The sequence below is a fragment of the Stylophora pistillata genome, chromosome 4, assembly GCF_964205215.1.
Source record: "Stylophora pistillata chromosome 4, jaStyPist1.2, whole genome shotgun sequence".
Taxonomy (NCBI): domain Eukaryota; kingdom Metazoa; phylum Cnidaria; class Anthozoa; order Scleractinia; family Pocilloporidae; genus Stylophora; species Stylophora pistillata.
Window position 1 is genome coordinate 44,730,479 of NC_142522.1, and position 19,194 is coordinate 44,749,672.

General features: G+C 36.5%; 1 protein-coding gene across 3 annotated transcripts; it reads right to left on the reverse strand.

Moving 5' to 3' along the window:
- Nucleotides 1-10: 10 nt before the first annotated feature.
- On the reverse strand, nt 11-19,174 carry LOC111326614 (uncharacterized). 3 transcript variants are annotated; one of them, XR_015999677.1, is made up of 28 exons: nt 18,768-18,882; nt 18,600-18,686; nt 17,460-17,504; nt 17,049-17,135; nt 16,607-16,652; nt 16,425-16,483; nt 15,661-15,731; nt 15,401-15,453; nt 13,628-13,687; nt 13,174-13,213; nt 8,999-9,071; nt 8,564-8,644; nt 8,224-8,309; nt 7,773-7,870; nt 7,617-7,661; nt 7,375-7,412; nt 7,109-7,151; nt 6,306-6,434; nt 5,534-5,595; nt 5,333-5,399; nt 3,351-3,479; nt 2,797-2,925; nt 2,358-2,431; nt 1,877-1,934; nt 1,614-1,674; nt 1,105-1,172; nt 939-1,046; nt 11-637 (listed from the first exon to the last, which is right to left on the reverse strand). XR_015999677.1 is itself a non-coding variant. In XM_088756015.1 (28 exons), exons 5-28 carry the CDS (start codon nt 16,641-16,643, stop codon nt 524-526), a joined length of 1,764 nt encoding a protein of 587 aa, XP_088612141.1. In that variant the 5' UTR covers nt 16,644-16,652; nt 17,049-17,135; nt 17,460-17,504; nt 18,600-18,686; nt 19,109-19,174; the 3' UTR covers nt 11-523. The 3 variants fall into 3 exon arrangements, 2 of the variants coding, with proteins under 2 accessions (XP_088612141.1, XP_022786381.2); XM_088756015.1 differs by lacking the exon at nt 18,768-18,882 and adding an exon at nt 19,109-19,174 and having other exon boundaries at nt 939-1,027; XM_022930646.2 differs by having other exon boundaries at nt 939-1,027; nt 18,768-18,839.
- Between the last annotated feature and the right edge of the window lie 20 nt (nt 19,175-19,194).

Here is a 19,194-nt window from a genome sequence, read left to right on the forward strand (position 1 = left end):
AAGAACCAGGTTAAGAACTGTAGATCGTTTAATCTTCATATGTTTAGAATCATGATATAAAAAAAAAAAGAAAAAGCACTGTATAAATTTGATTCAGCTCGTAGTGCGATGGTTAAACTATTCACAAGTGTACAACTTGATTCCTGATGAATTACACCTTTTAAAGAACTCTCACACCAGACGTGTCCGATTCCAATGGATTGAAAGCTGATATTTACATGTATTTGATAAATAGTACGATATAACTAACGGTTAAAACTCGTCGATAAAATTGGGGTATGCTAAAGATGCGATTAATTTGAAGCGTGACTTGTATGCGTTACAGCAGATTGAAAAACAAAATAGAAGAAAACACAACGGCAACCAAACGGCAAAGTTATCCCCACGAGGCAAAATCAAATTCAGGATGAAAAGATGTTATTCATCAGTCCTTCAAAGCCCTCAAAATATCAATCTCCACCGCTCCTCCTCTCTACTGGCCCACGGTGTAGTGAAAAAGATGCGTTGCGTGACAAAGTATGCATCAGCATTTCCTAGCCGCACTTCTGGGTCTGGACCTTGCAGAACTGTTTCGTCGATCCCCTCGCTGACCTCCTCCTAACATGGCTAAAGCACCTGCTGCGGCCATCAGTAAGTCCTGGGAAGTAACACAACACCACAACGTCCCGTGTTAAACAAGAGTAACACAATGTGTTAAAATGTTTACTGATACCACAACAACAGAATGTCACGGAATCGTATCGTTGAGTTACACAATAGCAACGGTATCGGGTTTTTTATGACAGTGCAAGGTTACCGGTATACGCAATGTGACAATGCGTAGGCACCAAGGAGACGAATAACACAACAGATCAACTGCACTTCACTATCTTAACAGCTCCTGTCAGAGGAAAGCTGTGAACAGTTAGAAACAGAGTCCATAACTAAATTAATTTTACCTCGTGTTCATCATCTGAGAAATTGGATTTAGCTTCAGACAGCAATTTAGTAATATTAGCATTCAGTTTCATTTCGTCTTTGATGTCGTCTGTAAAAAAGAAAAAAACCTGAATTCATTAGAAGTCTCTTCACTTACCAATACCAAATGCAGTAATTTTGTCTTACCATATTCTACCAGCTCAGAAAAAAGGACACAGATGTTCTCCACTACTTCGTCGTTGGTTTTGAGGTTACTACAAAATAAAACAAAAGAGAGTAGCACGTTTACAATGCGTGGGTACAGAATGACTGCGTACACGCGAGCCACTGAAGGAACTCACTTCGAATGAATTACACCCTGAGTCATACCTGTGGCGATAATTAGGTAACCCTCGTATTGTCGCATGCAAATACACATGAAAATATAGTAGATTTATGAAAACTTAACTTCAACGGCTTCTGATACTTCACAAACCAATTCTTACATTTTAACCAAAGAACTTTATCTTTTATCTTTGTCCCACTGCGAGAGATTTTAAGAGGAACTGATAACTGAGTGCAATGTAGGACTCCTAAGAGTTGACGTGCTCCCACTGAATTATAATCTCGATGTTCTTGCTGTCCATCTGATCCCTACAGAACACCAGTGAACATCATTAGCTTCGTGTAGAGTCAAGAAAATACTTTCATCTTACTTGTAGGCAGCTATGATGCTCTCCAATCCTTCAATCTTCAACAACTGATAAGCACAGACCTCTAAAAGGAAAAAAATAATTCACGGTTTATTTAGTTAGAACCAGAAAGTGCAACAAAGTATAATCATCTTATTAAACACTAGTTTTGGTAAATATTAAATGCATCTGCAGAGACGCGAGTTTCGTTCTTGGGGTTAATTTTCCGGCAAAAAGGTTTGAAAGTAGCTCACAAAAGCTAGAACATGAAACTGTCGTTCTCTTACCTCGAGCCTCCACAATACTTGCTAATGCCATGCAAGCATTTTTAATGACTTTAGGCTCCTGCAACACAGACGTAAGTTAAAACAAGTCACGAAAAGCTTGTGCATCTTAATAAAGTAAGGCTAAAATTTCGGATTCGTTAACTGCATTCCGTCTTAATGTTTTCCATTCTTAACAGTACAAGTGGTCTTTTTGGTTTACTCTACCCCTTTGCTGTTTGTACACCCTATCAAAAAATTTACCTTACAGTTTCCTTCAAGACTTTGTATTTTATGTAAGAGACCCCTGGACCTAAATGTGGAGATTTAGTTACTCTCAGGAATTGACAATCTGAGTCCATGAATACAAAGTCAAACCATTTGCCAGCACAAGACACGCCTCTGCATGAAGGTTTTCATTTTAGAACAGAAGTCACGCTTGGCTTTCCGTAACTGTCGATACCGCACTGCGAAATCACCGACAGTCCCAAAGACATTTCAATACCTTTTTGTGCATTTTAATGGCATCCACAATCAGGTCAATAACATTAAGGTCCTCCATAAGTTCTAAATTGACCTCTGCAAGAAAAATTATTCAAGATTGTTGAGAACCAATCAAAAAGGGCAAAAAGTTTTTGGTCTGGAAGAAAACAAAGTGGAGGATAGTTAAGATTGTCAAGACTAACAGTCGAATAAGGAACATGGTAAATTACGATCTCGGTCTTGGAATAAAGAAAAGCGTCATTCCTTTCTAATAAGCATGGAACAAAGAAAGCCTCTCGAGTGGATTTTAACAAACAGACCTTCAGATTTGGGGGTCGGTCGAACGATACGCATTTGAGCTATTTGGGAATGGTAAGTGTGTATAAAACATTCATTCCTGATTTCTGAAAGACCCAAACACCAACTGCCGATGATGTAAATCTGCTGTGAGTTCATTTTACCTTCCATTGAAAGAGACCAAAGAGCAGAGCACGCAGCTTCCACCAAATCAACATCTGTGTTATGTCTTCCCATGGCGAGGACAATGTCTTCAAGACCCCGTTCCTCAGACACTATCTTGCAATTGTCCTCTGCAAATATCAAAAGTGAAAGTAAGACACCTTCAAACAAGAGGAAATCACCTTTAAAAAACTGGGTTCACCCTAGTAGATATAGACTGTACTACTGAGTTGAAAAACAAAATGTACCCATATCCACTGATTGGAACTCACTCACATGATAACACAAGCTCAGACAAGGTAGAATTATCCACAAGCCATGTACGACTGGGAACGAATCTAGCACTGTGCGCGATGCTCAACCGCCACGGACTGGGAACGAATCTAGCACTGTGCGCGATGCTCAACCGCCACGGATTATTAGGAAATTCACGGAAGTAACAGTCGCCCAATCAGAACAGCCAGTAGCCACTGACGCGGTCCACACGTCACTTCTTTTGTATGAAAATCTCTCAGTTCTTTCAAACATAAATTTTTTTAAAAATTTGTTCCCATACCACTGACAGCCAGACTCCACAGAGCACCACAGCAGTTGGAAGCAATGCTTTTGTTGTCAGGGAAAGCTCGCAACGCTGATAACAAGTCCTGCACTCCTCCACAACGACCGATTATTTCACCTGCCGCCTCTAATCACAAAAATAATCAAATGGAAAAAAGTTAGCATTGTTTATTTGATGTTAATAAATGTTCATCATATGACCCGGTTTAGCCCCGCGAGTGCAATCCAATACTAAACCAGAACAAAACCTGCCGAGTGTAAGGACGGAAGGGTTGAGGTAAGCCGTTCCGGAAAAAGCCATCCGGTACTGCTGCCTTCACGTCGCTTTGTTGCACAAACTTAAAAGGAAAACAGAAATGAGCAAAAAAAGTCGCGTTTTTCAAGGAATTGAAAGTTTCTCGTTCTGATTCGAAAAAATAAAGGAAAAGTTAGAATTCCAGAATTTTTTTTGGTGCTCAGGTGATTGTGTGTACCCTTCAATTGTGTCCTATTTAGGTTGAAATTTTCAAGACTTAGTGGTCATAGGATAAAATGCTTACTCACCGAGTTTGTTGGGGCTGGACGGGAATATTTTTGGCCCTTGGTCACGAGGCACGGACATCGCTGCACTCGGTCCGTACGTCATGACTTTGAGCCAAATATTTTCTCGTCCGACCCGACCAAACTCAGTCAATAAGTAGGTATTTTATTTTAGGTAGCTGCCTACTATCGCATCTTAGACTTGTTCATGGCGGATTCCTTTACTCGTGGTAGCATAGAGTGTTGAGGATGGCAGCTGTTGGTGCTAATTTTTTAGAATATCTCGTCTTTAATAATAATAATAATAATAATAATAATAATAATAATAATAATAATAATAATAATAATCTTTATTGAGATGATTTTTTCATATAAAATATGGTTTTCGAAAAGGATCTCTAACAAAAAACAAAACAAAAAATTTTTAATGATAAAATTAAAAATATATACAAATTATAAAAAGAAACAACACATTGACTTAAAATTGTATTTAATAATAATCTTTAATAATAATAATAATAATCTTTATTGAGACGATTTTTTCATATAAAATATGGTTTTCGAAAAGGATCTCCAACAAAAAACGAAACAAAAAATTTCGCACATTAAAATTAAAAATATATAAAAATTATAAAAAGAAACAACACATTAACTTAAAATTCATATGGATCACAGATTTAAAAATAACATGGTATGAAATTCATTAATTCACAAGTTTAAAAGATTAAGTTTAAAAATATTAAGATTAACGGATTGGCTGATTTCTTGGCTAAGAGAGTTAAAATCCTTTATAGCATGAAATGCTGTCTGTTGTTGACCCCAGTCCCTCTTGACACATGGAAGTGTGAGATTTAGCTTAGTTGTGGTATTATAATCATGTTGTTCATGCTGTCTTATAAAGTTCATATCATGCCCAGCAAGTCCATTTAAACACTTAGATACATAAATACATCTTCTTCAACACATCTCTTCAAGAAACACTAGAATTTACATATTAAATTAGCTTCACTTGGTCCAAAGTTATTTTCGAGAGAACAATTGCTTTGAAAAGTAGATGGACTTCATCCTAGCTACATTCTTCTTTTCTGAGTCCTCTTATTGTCTACAAACATTAGTTGGCTTCACATAACTTTATCTTAGTGTGCTTTGAAAACCTAAATTAGACTGAAGGATGACACCACATCATTTTATAGCTTCACTTTGCTTTATATTTTAGCTGACAGGATAATAGTAGTAATTTGATAAATACTTTTTCCAGAGGATCTGATTATTTCAATTTGCTGTCTCACAGGTTCAACGATGATCTAAACGTCAAATCTTACAGCATCATGAGATGATTTTCAGCTATTACTTTGTTTTCTTACTCTGATTTTTATCAATTTTTGTACTTAGCTTTAATTCTTGGAAATGGTTAGAAAAGTTTAACCATCAGACACGAGGTGCTTCGTTCCTCTAACTTACCCTCCGCTGAAAGGGCCATAAGTAACTGACAACCACAAGCCTGGAGCTCAGATGAAGTTATGTGGGACTACAAGGAAGAGAAAAAAAGCAGCAGCAAGAACCTTTGAAAATGGAGGTTATGAAAAACGCATTGAATTAGCAATTCCTTTAACTTTGAAACTCAGGAACACCTTTAACTACTCAACGCTAACAATAACTCACCTTCATTGCTTTAAGAATAGGCCGAATTATTTCCTCTGTAAACATGACGTCATTATCATCGGCTGAAAAGCAAAAAAGCTATTAAAAAAACAATCCTGTAATAAACCCACAAAATTCAGGATCACTTCTTTGCATCTAACTGAATCACAAAATACAGGACCACTTCTCTACATCTTACTGAATCACAAACATTTCTATTGTTCTTTTTCATGTTCCTTAAAGCATGCCAGTCGAGTAAAGGCCTTAGTAGGTCCGTACCCTGTACTTGCACCTGCTAAATACATGGTACGAACTCTTATGAACCCAGGCAACTCTTGGTCAAAACCACTTCTCAGCCATCTTTGCACGTGCCAAAAACTTTCTAATTGAATTTCAATGAGCGCCTCACCACGTACACACTCATACATGCTCTCTAACGAGGATAGAAAGCTTACAGCAAAACAATCGCTAGATCATGCTATGATTTGGATATATCAACAAAGTTGAAATGGTAAATTGGCCACCGTAACGATTACAAAAGCTGACGTTTCGAGCGTTAGCCCTTCGTCGGAGCGAATAGAGGAATTGTGGGTTGTGTGTGCTTTTAAAGGCAGAAAATGGAGCTACGTTATTGGTGGGAACATGGCAACGAGAAAAACAAGAATAAATTAGTGGAACGAAAAGCGCTATGGCTTGGTTAACTTGTACTGGACATTTCTCCAACCCACAGAAGCAAGAAATTTCGGCAGTGGGCCTTTGTTCCACTTTGTATAAACGAGTAATAATTCCTCACCATGTGGAAAAAGATTAATAAATATCTTTAAGGCCTGAAGGTGAACATCTTTGGATGGATCTTGTTTTTTGTTTTCATTTGTCATGGTTTCTGCAATTTGCTGCTTTGCTTTTTTATTCAAAGACACATCTGCAAGCAGGGAAAACATTCAAAATTTAAATATAAAAAGTATACACACACACACACACACACACACACACATTCCTAAAAACACACCCTGTGGCAGACTATACTAATGACCAGCGGGCACTTGGTATGAATAATAAAATGACCTGAACTAGCTTCTCCCCTTGTAACGCTCGCTACGCTAGATTTGCACTCTTACCTTTAATTGTTTTTCGGTTAGTGGAACCAACTGTACTTTGGCATCGGATTACCAACAGTTAATACAAAGTATATGTTACTTTTTATATGAAAATGTATCATTACAAATAATAGACTGCTCTAGGCAGGTCATCCTCCACATCATGTGAGCTTAAGCAGGCGCGTAGCGTGGTTATTTTTTCAAGTACACCCAAGTGCATATGATCTAGAAACCTAAGTAAACTGAGCGAAAAATACTGCGTTCTTTATTTCTTGTTTGAAATAGCTGTGTGAATACAAGCAAAGAACAAAGCGTCTTGCCCTTATTTTGAGCAAACTTGGCGCAAACACAACATTGTTTTCAAATTTTTCTGGTCACTTCAAGTACGCACGTGGGTATATGCGTTGAGGACGCTACGCGCCTGTGAAGTAATTTTTAGTTCACAGGTCAGACAAGAACACACCACACTACACCAGCATTGCATACTAAACACAAATACCTTGTTTCCTTGTAATTTGTTCGAGGTGTTTCAAAGCTTGTACCTGTCACAAAATAAAACACTGAAATATCTGACTGGACAGGTCAGTATCACAAGTAATTCACACTTTTTTAACAAGCATCTTATCTCATTTTATTCATTCTTTTAAAAATCACTTTGGTAAAACATGTTAAAATGTTATCATTATTTCTTACTGTCCAGCAAAATGATCAAGGTAAGAGCCTTGAAGGAAGAGGATAACCAAAGAACCTGCTCTATCATGTTACCTGACAAGCTACACTGTCTTTGTTTTTCTTCATGTAATCTGCAGTTTGGATACAAGAAGAAAAGATTTATGAAAATACAGATTTAATTCATCTGAAGTGAGTAACTTATTCTTAATAAGTTCTAAAAAAACAACTTAACCTCTCAGCAGAGCTAACTTTAGATATTACTTACAAGGAAACAATCTGGTACTTCAGAAATTTTCATTTAAAAATTGTTCAAAGATTGATGGATAAATACTTACCAAGAACACCTGCCACACCCTTATCTTTAGGTACTGGTTTTGCAGCTGTAGAAAACAATAAACAACATTTGATAACAATGTAAACATTGAACCTTTTTCATAATATGTAAACCTTAGTTGACTGTATCCATGGAACAACTTGTAATTTGCACACACCATCTTTCCTTGCTCCTTTAGAGGCAGCCCCCGTTCCTTTTGGTTGTTTACTGGATAGTGCAATACAACCTTTAACATAGGGCAGCTCAGCCAGTTCCCTATGTAAAAAAAATGTCACACAAGTGAGAATACAAAGTATGTTTCCAAGTAAAAAGAAAAGAATAATGCAAGTCCATCCAAACTCACATTGTTCTTAATTAGTTTGTCAAGTCCTTCCTGTAAGTTGTAATATTCTAATTGATCAGAAAATGAATGAAATAATTGCTTGTGATTTTATGATTTGGTTTGCAATAAGAACATCAATCCTGGATGCTGACAATTAAGAGACATGACAGCAGGAAAGCTGGGCGGCAGCAGACCACAATAACAATGAAAATTGAACAACCGTAATTTCAATAATTTTTGGTTATCCTTCTGAAACTGGCTGCTTGAAAGTTTATACAATTCTTACTTCATGGTAGGTCTTTGTTGGAAATTTCTTCTCAGCATAATTCGAATAGTTTGGCAGAGATCTTTAGCGTCTTTTGTTTTGTATGCCTACAAAAATGGTATTAAAGTAATATCAAATAATACAATTCAAATGGAAATAACTCATTATTCCATCAGAACTCCAACCAGTGTCTTAACAAAGCATTTGCAGTTGTGAGTGTAGTGTCCAGTTACTTGGTATATTTCTCACAAGTGATTACTTTAGGTAAACAATGTAAGCAAATATGCCTTAAATATGAAAATGTTCTCACAAAAAAAAAAAAAGTAGCATATATGTAAACAGTCTTTTAAGAGATAGAGACCTTCTCAACTTCTTTGAGTACATCTTCTAGTTCTTGAGGAGAGTGTTTGATTTGAAAAAGTTTGGAAGATATCTGTGATTGCTGCAATAACAGAAACATAAGGTCTGTGAAGGCAATCTCAAATACAATAACAACTTGCTTCACATACTATAACTAGAGCCTACTTTATCATAATATTAAATGATTGCTAGGAAGAATGCTTGCATGGTACAAAAAGAAAAATAAAATGAAAGTTTTAAATACTTTTCAAGGTTAAACTTAGTAACTGTTCTGAAGGTGACAATTTTATCAGCAAAGAAAATACATGCTTTAAACTACAGTAAATCCTCTTCTAAAAAAATTTCTGCTTGCACTATGTGACTAATTATCAGCATAAATGTATTTGTTAACCTTTCATACATTTTTATGTCATTAATCGATTTTAACATTACTCACATCCAAGAAGCCACAAGTGGCTAATTCAAGAACTATGCATCCAAGTGACCAGACATCACTCCGTTCATCATATCTTCCAAACATTAAGAAGAGGAGACATCAAGAATACTAGGACAGATAGCCTTGCCAATCAACCATGATAAGTGAGCTACACATCAGTAGATAGACACAGCTCAAATAATGAAATGATTTTCCCCAAACAGAATTAAATAGCCATTAATTTATTGATCCCACTAAAGACTGTCTGAAAAATGAATATTTGCCTGAGAAGCACTGGAGGGGAAATGTAAAATTGAGGACAATCTCTCAAGCAAGGATATCATCAGCCCACATACCAGCAAGCAAGAAAGACGTTCATAACCCTTCAATTAATTTTTATGTCATGTGTTGACAGAGAATTTTGTTGACTTTTTTGTACTTTCAGGAGCAGCATTTGAGATCAGGTTTTCTTAATGTTGTTATAACTGGACTCTTCAAAATGAGTTTGTTTTCTTCCATGCAAAATAATAAAGATGAAAAAGTTTGACATTTGCACTGGCTTCTCTAATAATAAAAAATAACGATTTATTGACTTATATTGCACAATTATCAATATACGAATTTTCAATTGTGTATTACTATTAACCCATTAATAGCCACAGCTTTTGTGAAAAACTGTGTTTTGAAGCTCGTCGAGCAGATTTCGGGTCACTGTTGTGGTTTTAAAAGCTCAAACTTACCACAAACCCATTGACAACTTGTACACTTGATGGCCTTTCGATCCAAATGCAAAATGGCGGCCTGAAAATCTCGGGCAGGTGCAGAAAGCAAAATTTTGAAAAGTAATGCCCCACTTACGACTTTTACTTTTCTCTCTTTCTCCTGCCTTTTTTTTTCCCCTTTCCTTGCCTGAAGTTTCTCCTCGCTTGCTGGAAATTTAGTAGGCTTCATTTTGATGTAGAGATTTTTTAGGAAACTACTCATTATTTTCAAACCACATGCTCAGAAAGGTAAGTGGGTAATGGAACAAGATTTTCGTGCAGATTTTCAGGTCAAAGTTTACATGGTTTTTTGGCTATTTCTCCAATCTCCTTCACTCTATTGCGCTCATTCTGGTATCGTTTGTAAGATGTTTTCAACCTGTTCAAGTACGTGCTCAAAGTCGTGCTCCAGGGTTTAAAGTGATGACATCACAAGGCATAGAAAGAGTGTGGGTCCACATGGGCGCTTACGGACGTCAACAGGTTAAATGTTAAAAATTCAACTCTACATAGATACTAAAAACCAAAAAAATAAACATGTTCACAAAGATATACAAAAATTAAAAAGGAATTAAAAAGCTGTTGCAAATAAAAAGTCTTAATGGCTTTCTAAAACTTGTTTAAAGATTGGGTATTTCTGATAGAGCGTGGAAGATCATTTTATAATTTAGTGCAGCTGCATTCTGGACTCTCTGTAATTTGTGTAGATTGCATTCAGGAACTCCAAATAGGAGGCTGTTACAATAGTCCAGGCAGCTAGATATAAAGGCAAGTATAAGTGTCTCTGTACATTCTTTAGATAGGCACTTTCTAATTCTTCTAATAAAACACTGCAGAACAAGTCTTGGTGACATGATCAACCATAGATAGGTTTCAGTCAAACCAGCTCCAAGGTTTTAAACAGGAGAGTGCAAAGCTATTAGTTTGCCAACTTAAAATAATGTGTTAATTTTTACTTTGGCAAGCGGCTGCTTCATGCCAATTAAAAGAAACTAATTTTTTTCCACCTTCAACATTACTTTATTCTCATGCATCCAACACCTGATTGCCTTAATACAACACAATAGCAGCAATGGCATCCAAGTGACCTGTTTCAACTGCTGGGCCGAAAGAGATGTAAAGTTGGGTATCATCTGCATAGCAGTGGAATGATAGAAGATATTTTGTGACAACATCTAGTAACAAGCTCATATAGATGGTAAACAAAGGCAGTCCTAAACAGCAGCCTAGAGGAACTCCCCAGTTTAAATCAAACTTCTCCACCAGACACCAACAAACTAATATCCTTTGACTGCACCCTGATAAATATAATTGGAACCACTTGAACACCCTAGCCCCAGGTCCTAGTGTATTGAGTGCCTCCAGCAACATATTGTGCTTGACTGTATCAAAAGCAGCACTAAGATCGAGTAGCACTGGAAGAGTTACATGTTGTTTATTCATATTGAGCAGGATATCATTCCTAACTTTCAGAAGAGCAGTTTCAGTGTTATAACACACCCATAAGCTGATTGACTGGAGCATTCAAGTATAGGCTCATCTCAACCATGTGTTCATGTATCTGATGCAAGACTGCTTTCTCAGTGAGCTTTGATAAGAAAGCCAAATTGCTTACTGGTCTGAAATTCTTGAATATGATATCAAGACCAGGCTTTTTGAATAATGGACAAATTACTAGTGCCTCCTTCCAGAACTTGGGGAGTCCAGCTTCTAATGATTTGTTATTGATTGTAGTAATGACTGGAAGAAGAGCATCATCTCTGCTGACCAAGCATGAGAGCATTACGTTGAGGAGGCAAAACATCAGTCTTGAGTTATGAATAAGTGATTTAACATTGTTCGCAGAATGGGTCTTAAATGCAGATAACTATGGAGTTGACCGAGCAGAACCATTAGCAGTAGTGGATGCCAAGGCAGGTAAATCTATAATAAGAGCATCAATTCATCTCTGGATTGTATCAACCTTTTACACAAAATACTTTCCTACTTTGTTTGTGAATGTGGGGGCATACAGATTCAGTGGTAACTCATCACCCTGCAACTGATTAAACAGGTGTTTAGTACCTTGAAACAACTTTTGCTAATAGCAGCTGTTATCCTTGATAAATTTAGTTTAAAATGCTTGTTGTGCCTTGTTGATAAGATTGTTGACAGCATTACATTAACTTTGAAGACAGCCAAGCCAGAATCAAGTTTTGATAATCTCCATCTTCTTTCAGCTTTCCATCACTCTCTCTGATTTTGTTTGTGCACCATGGAACTTGTGGACACACAACAATTGTTCGAGTCTCAACAGGGGCATGCTTGTCCAGCACAGCTCTTAGGGTTTTGTTATAGGACAAAACAAGTTCCTCTAGGTCGTCCAGTGGATTTTTTGCATAACTCAGACTTAGCCAGGTCATCTTTCAGGGAATCCATGCTAACTGATCTTATTTTCCCATACAAGAGAGTACTGGTGGAGAAAGAAAGCTTGACTGAATGAAGATGACAGCACTTGTGCATGATCAGAGAAGTAGCTGTGGACTCGAGCTGTGGATCTTACAATCTGGTTGGACTGGCAGGTGATGATTAAGTCTAGGGCAGGACCACGAATATGGGTTGGGCCCACCACATGCTGTTGTAGGCAGGAGGATTCCAGCAGATCTTGAAATTTGGTTGAGTCACTACTGCTAGGTACATCTACATGGATATCAAATTCACCAATGGTGAATTTAATTTCCATGTAATTTGGTCGAGTCACTACTGCTAGGTACATCTACATGGATATTAAATTCACCAATGGTGAATTTAATTTCCTTGTAATTTGGTCAAGTCACTACTGCTAGGTACATCTACATGGATATTAAATTCACCAATGAATGATCACCAGCTGTTCTTTACAGAGATTTACCATTTCTAGATGGTCAGTAAAATCATTAAACAACATGGTCATGGGGATCCTGTGATCATCAGAGTCAGACTGTGGTCCATAATACTATAACTGAGATCGTAGGAAGAAGCCAGCTAGATAATCATCTCTGAAAACTCAACTGACATTTTAGCACCACCACCCACCTTCTTGACCATTAGCGAGTCCCTGAACAATAGAGCTGTACTACCAGCTTGACAACAATCGTATACATGATCCAATAGCTTAATATATCCATCTGGACAAAGTTCTGCTCAAACTGCATCATCACAACTTAACCAAGCCTCTGTCAGTGACTAGGTCAGCTTTACACTCACAAATATAATCACAAATATAATCAACTCCAATGGCTTTGCTTCTTTCCAATGGAAATAACCAGAGGAAAAATATCAACCAAAATGAGGGTTATAGTGTTATAACTGTCTCGTGATTTTTCACCATGTGATGTGAAGTGGCCGATAGACTAACCAGAAAAATTATGGGTGGGTTATGACAAGAAATATTTTTGAGATTTCTGAAAAGGATACGGCTTCTCTAGTACCTCCGGTGCCATCCAGTTCATTGTTCCTAAATAAGAATAACTGCTTAGTAAGCACTGCTTTTTTATCTTCACCAGAGACGCCAGAGAAATTTGAAATGATGGGAAATGATGTATAATAACTATTTAACAAGAGGCTGTAAACTAAATAAATGTGAATATTCCATCATTTGATTTGTGAAGCTTTTACCATCCACAACAAATCAATACAAATAATTCCCTATCAGCTACTGTTTGGAAACAGAGATAATGCACCAAAGGATATTAATTACTGCCCCCAAAACATTGTTAAACACACAGAAGCAATATTATTCAAGAAAGATCAAAGGCAATTTTATCATCACAAATAATCACTGATAATGAATTCTTATAAATAGTTGTTGAAAAACTATCAAATTCTAATATATAACTTTATAAAAGATAATTAGGGACATGACACACACCTACTGTAGTTCGTGTGCGAGTCCTTGCATCATCCATAATGGTTGAAACACCAAAATCACCTGTTTTCCATAACATATTAATTATAGCTTAGTCATCTTGATACAAAAATCAGCAAATCTAAGTTCCAAAAAAAGGTAGTTTTAAGGTTACTTCCCACCTTTGCAGTTGTTCTTCAGGAAAAAATTTGAACACGCACTATTTTCAAGAAAATCCTAACAAACCACACATCAATAGGAAGCTAATAATAAAATATAGTTTTAGGAAGTGTCAGGAGCCGGTAAAACATGAAACAACCAAGGGGTTCTTCTGCTGAATTTATTGGGCAATGGATCCTACAGCATGAACAAAATGGCTGCTCAGTCTTATTCACAAGACATCAATCAACAAAAGACTGTCTGGCTTTTCCGATATTCTGATTGGTTGTCTAGATATCCACATTAAAAGTTAGAGTAGCACAAAATACGTGAGATGTGTAGCATAAATAGATGCCACCTGAAAAATATTTTAAATATCAACCCTTGAATGTTTTGGCTAAATCTCACGAAAATCAATTGAATCTACATACCCTATAAATTTGTTCAAAGTGGATGTATTTCTCTCAAAATCAAATAAATTGACAGACAGCTTTGAAAATAATGATTTGAGGTGATTCAAATGTTTTTTATCAAGGCTGGTACTTGCATAAATAAAAGGAAACAAATTGAAAAATTATGGTTTAACGGTGACTCCTTTGTTCAAAATCTGGATGCCAATGTGGAGTGGAGTACCAGTCGCTTTTAACAAGGACTTTTTTTTCTTTTCTGGTCAGAATGATAATCTTCTTTCTTCTTTGGGTCTGTTTCCCCCCCCCCCCCCCTTTTTTGTCCCTTTTTTTTTCAGCTTTTGATTTTTCTATGAGCAAAAATTTTTCCACAAGCAAAAAGCTTCCACATGTGAGTTTTGTCAAGTGCAGGATGTAAACAAAATATGCAAATAATATGAAGAGGAGCAGCTGCTGTGAAAATTCCCCCAGGGGACTCACTCAGATACAAGATTATGACACCTTCCTGATTCTAATAACTTGGATGCTTTTGCAAATTTTATAATTTCCTTTTTCTGGAGTTATGTTGGGTAAATTGTTCGACTTCAGTTTAGTCAAATAAAAGAAAAAATTCTTTTTTTCGCTATCTGAAGGTGGGAAATAACCTTGAGAATAAAGATAAGCAAAACAATGAGACCATTGGCCCTCACTTAGCATTTGTCTGAACTTATCAACTCAGGTGTTATTCTATCTAGGTTGGGGCAATCAACTAACTATTTATTCATGTAGATAACACTGGAAATCAAATTATAACATGTAACTGTTTGGAGCTTTTTTCACATGTACAATATTATCTTGCCAAACTTTCCTTTTTTCACTCAAAAATGATCATATCATTATGATAAATATGTCATCATTATGATTATTATTATAATTATCAAATAATTATCACCATAATTATTAAATCCAAGTAACGTATTTTTACGTTGGTTGTTATTCTTACCCTTACATCATATTCTAAAAGGTCAAATACAATATTGACACCCCGATCCTCAAAAAGCAGGAGTCCACAAATCAAAGACCAAAATCTTAAACCTCTTTGTATTTTTCAAAGCTGGACTTGGTGGTGAAAAAATTCAAAAGGGAATCTACTTCTTACAGTTTCTAGGTCTTGATGTAGGTTTAGATCTTAGGGTGTGCACAGAAGAAGAACTTTACAGATAGTATCATTAACATCAGATCAATGACTTACCAACTGAAATGCTTCCATCCTCAGCAAGAAAAATGTTACTTGGCTTTAGATCCCTGCCCATGGGAGAAAAACAAATTTTTATTACACGATGTCTAATACTATCAGCCTTAAATGAATCTTGAAACTTGAAACAATTATTTTTTGGATACATTTTAACAGGTCCTTCTTACAATTTACTGGCAGAAATAGTTCCTAGTAAAAAAAGTTTATCATCCAATAGAAAATTTGAAAACAACATCATTCAACAATGAGTAGGGTACCTGTGAATCATACTCTTGGTATGAACCCAGGTCAGTGCATCAACCATTTGACCAAACCACTTTTTTATAACCTGAAAACACATTAGGTACAGCAAGAATAAAAACAACATGAGATTCACTTCAGATTATTCAGTTTATAATAAGAGGGCAGAAGACATTTTCCTTTTAACTTAGCAGAAAGGAATTGAAAAGATAGATTCCTGCCAATTTCAAATCCAGTTCATCACATTGTAAATATGGGGTAAAAACACTGAACTCTCAACCTGTTTTTTGATCACTGATGTTAGCATGAGTATGGTGTCACTTAATATATGTAACTATTAAAACTGCAGGTTAAATGATATGAAAACCAGTTGTGCGAAAAATCATATGCTAACCATTGGTATTTTGTCTTGCTGGTCCAGGATATACTTTCACAATGGGTAACCCAAAGAAGAATGAATCCTAGTCTACAGCCACCACAACTGGTAATCATAACAATCAGACTTGCACAGAAAATATTTCAATCTACATTTAGGGGATCCATGAAGTGGGAAGGAGTCCATGGGACTCATTCAAAGACAAGTCTTTAAGGAAGTTGATGGACTCAAAGCCTCTATGTTCAGTATCTTCAGGATAACTTAAGACGGTTCTGTTTCATTAAATACATAAAATAAAGTATCACAGTAACAAGACTAAGGAGAAATCTCTGCCTGTGGATTTTGTGCTTCATCAACAGCTGGGATCAGGGTTTTTTATCACTTCCAAGATATAGTTTCACTCACAAGTTCTGGTATGGACTCTCCTTTAGCTCGTTTTTGCTTCAGGGCCCTATCTAAGTCACCTTCACAAATTCAATGAGACAAAGTAATCATTAAACATAAATGGCTTAATTAAGATAAATTTGTGAATATATGACTTGCAAATGGCTCATCAACAACAGAAAAATTTAAATCAGACAGCTCACCCATCTTGTAAAAATCCATCACAATACATACAAACATGGCTGCCTCCTGAAAAATGTTTACAAATGCAATGAGCTCAATACAATTTTGAAACCAACTGTACTTGCTATAGGTTAGGAACACACATATGGTGATAAATCCGATATGCAAGAGTGTAGATCGTAAACGACATAGCATATCCAGATATGTTGAATAAATAGGCTATCACAAGCCACTATCAATGCTAAGTAGAAAACACCTTTATTAAGCAGACAATAGAGTTAGTGGTGCAACTGGTAAATAAAGGTTTCACTGTATGCATTGTTCCTGGAAAACTCATAAGACACAGGAGGGCCTGGCTATACAATTACAGAATGATATAGAGATGGTATTGTTGACAGTGAAATTTCTTAACACGCCGTACCTGAAAGATACATTATTGAAATTCATGAAATTAGCATGTACCTCTTTATCCCATGTTACAAAAAACTCTTTGTATCCACAGATATATGGGTGCTTGTGTGGATGTTGAAGTTCTTGTAAGGCCACAGCCTGTCACAGAAACAAATGCATGTTTCAATCCCTACCTATTCAAGTTACTAACCTACATGCAAAGTTCTTTTTTAAAACACTGGTTTATTCTACATGTACAGCTTTGTTCTTCCCACTGAATTTTTTTCCACATTCAGTCCCTTAATCTCCCCTCCCCCTCTCCTTTCAACCTCACTTCTCTCCCTACTCTGACCTAAAGAGGAATTTTTTGTTAAACCCCTTGCCCTTCCCATTAGGATTTCTCTCTAATAGGATAATTTTGTTTTCTGGAAATGCACAAGAGATAATTCAGTTCTTCATCTCAGGGATACAGCCAAACTTTACCTCATGAAATGCTTTATTTGCCTCTCCTTCATCATTGCATTCAACCTATCAAAATTAATGACAATAGAGAAAAAAACCTGGCAACTGACTTCTCAAGCATCTAAGGAACAGTTATCTTTAAAATCAAGTCTTAAGTTTAATATTGATTAATCCGGAATTTGTTTTAAATAAAGGAGGTGCCACCAATGCTGAGGTTGAGTAATTGTCTGGAGTGAATCTTTTCATTCTTTTTTGTCAAGATGTCAACGAATACAAGAGAGTGCTGATGACAAAAGTTCCTAGACTACTGTTTATCCATTTTAAGCTACATCAAAGAAATTCCCCTCAGTAGGTTCATCACAAGATTGCTTTAACCCTAATTTTCTGTTTCTGTTCCCTTTAAATGTTTCAAAGATTGTTTTATGATTGAGCAACACAAGATTTCAAGAAGCAGAAAGATCAGAAGTGGCTCAGTTGTTCATAGCTCATGTGCCACTTTTTTTGTTCACACCATACTCTCGCATCATCTGCAATGCAGAAGGGAAGAATATTTAATTGTTACAAGGACTGTTGTGCCTGCCCACTTGATGGCATTCAATAACAAACAAATTCTTTGAGGATCAGCTCCAAATTAACATTATAAAAACGTCTAAAAAATTTGTGTTTCAACTTAAATGTAAATTCAGGTTCAAAAGGCTTTACCTGTTGTTTTAACAAGTCTAACTTTCTTTTTTATTCTATTTACACATTATTCTTTAGCATAACAACATGTTCTACTCGTCTACTCATCACGAGAACTTTGTTTGAATTATTTCCTGATGTTAAACATTTCTTCCATCTAATTCCATTTCTTCAGTACAGCATATATCAGTAAACTACTTGGTTCATTGCAAATGGAAATAGTTGCTTTGAAAAATGCTGCAACTAATTAAAACGACTACCGTGGAATGTATGTGACATTTTAGCAACTCCACAAATCTAAGCTTACACGGCTATTGCAGTTTGAGCTGCTGCTTAGCACGCTAGTTGGATTTCGCTTCTTAGGCCGAATAAAGCTTAACGAAGAAAAACAATTTGCAGGCTGGATCAATGAAACTTGTTTCGCCCTTGCTATTAAATGTAATCAATGAACTAGTAGGTCTGGTTAAAAAGTCAATTCACCTTCTTCAAAACATACAGGACTTTATCGTGCTTGTTTTCTGCCAAAAACACAGACCCCTGCGCTCCCTTTCCAAGCCTCTGATGCAGCTAGAGAGGAAACATGTTTAGATCATTGCAAGCTATGTTACAGTCTGCGAAGATCGCTAAAAGAACTCTCTGAAAATTTACCTTGTAGCCATCCATGCCGAGATTGACAATTCAGAATCACTGATGTGTGGCGGTCACTAGGTTTCTTAAAATTGCATAAATTATGCCAAATTTATTTACTTATCAACAATAAATTAATGGTCAAACTTCCATGACTTCTTAGTCCTCCAGCACTTGAATAATTTCTCCAGTTACGAGGTTGTTTGCTCTCGATGGTCAATCAGTCTCTGCTTTATAAGCAAGTGCAGAATAGTAGGAGTACAAGGACTGTATGAGTCCAGGCGAGTTTTTTACTCCTCCAGCCCTCCCTTCACCGCTAATTCAACAAAGTTACATGTAGCCCATGATTCTTCTCGACCTACCTGAGGAAAAAAGCACGGCCACAATGCACCTTGTAGGCTGTTTCCATCGCCAAAACTTCAAAGCTGGACTTGCATGTTTTGAGAGC

Coding starts and splice junctions, on each gene's coding strand:
- LOC111326614 (XM_022930646.2), bottom strand. Junction 9,072..13,173: donor CCGGAGGTACTAGAGAAGCC/GTATCCTTTTCA, acceptor AATGTTTGGAAG/ATATGATGAACGGAGTGATG. Junction 8,645..8,998: donor CCACTTGTGGCTTCTTGGAT/GTGAGTAATGTT, acceptor CTGTTATTGCAG/CAATCACAGATATCTTCCAA.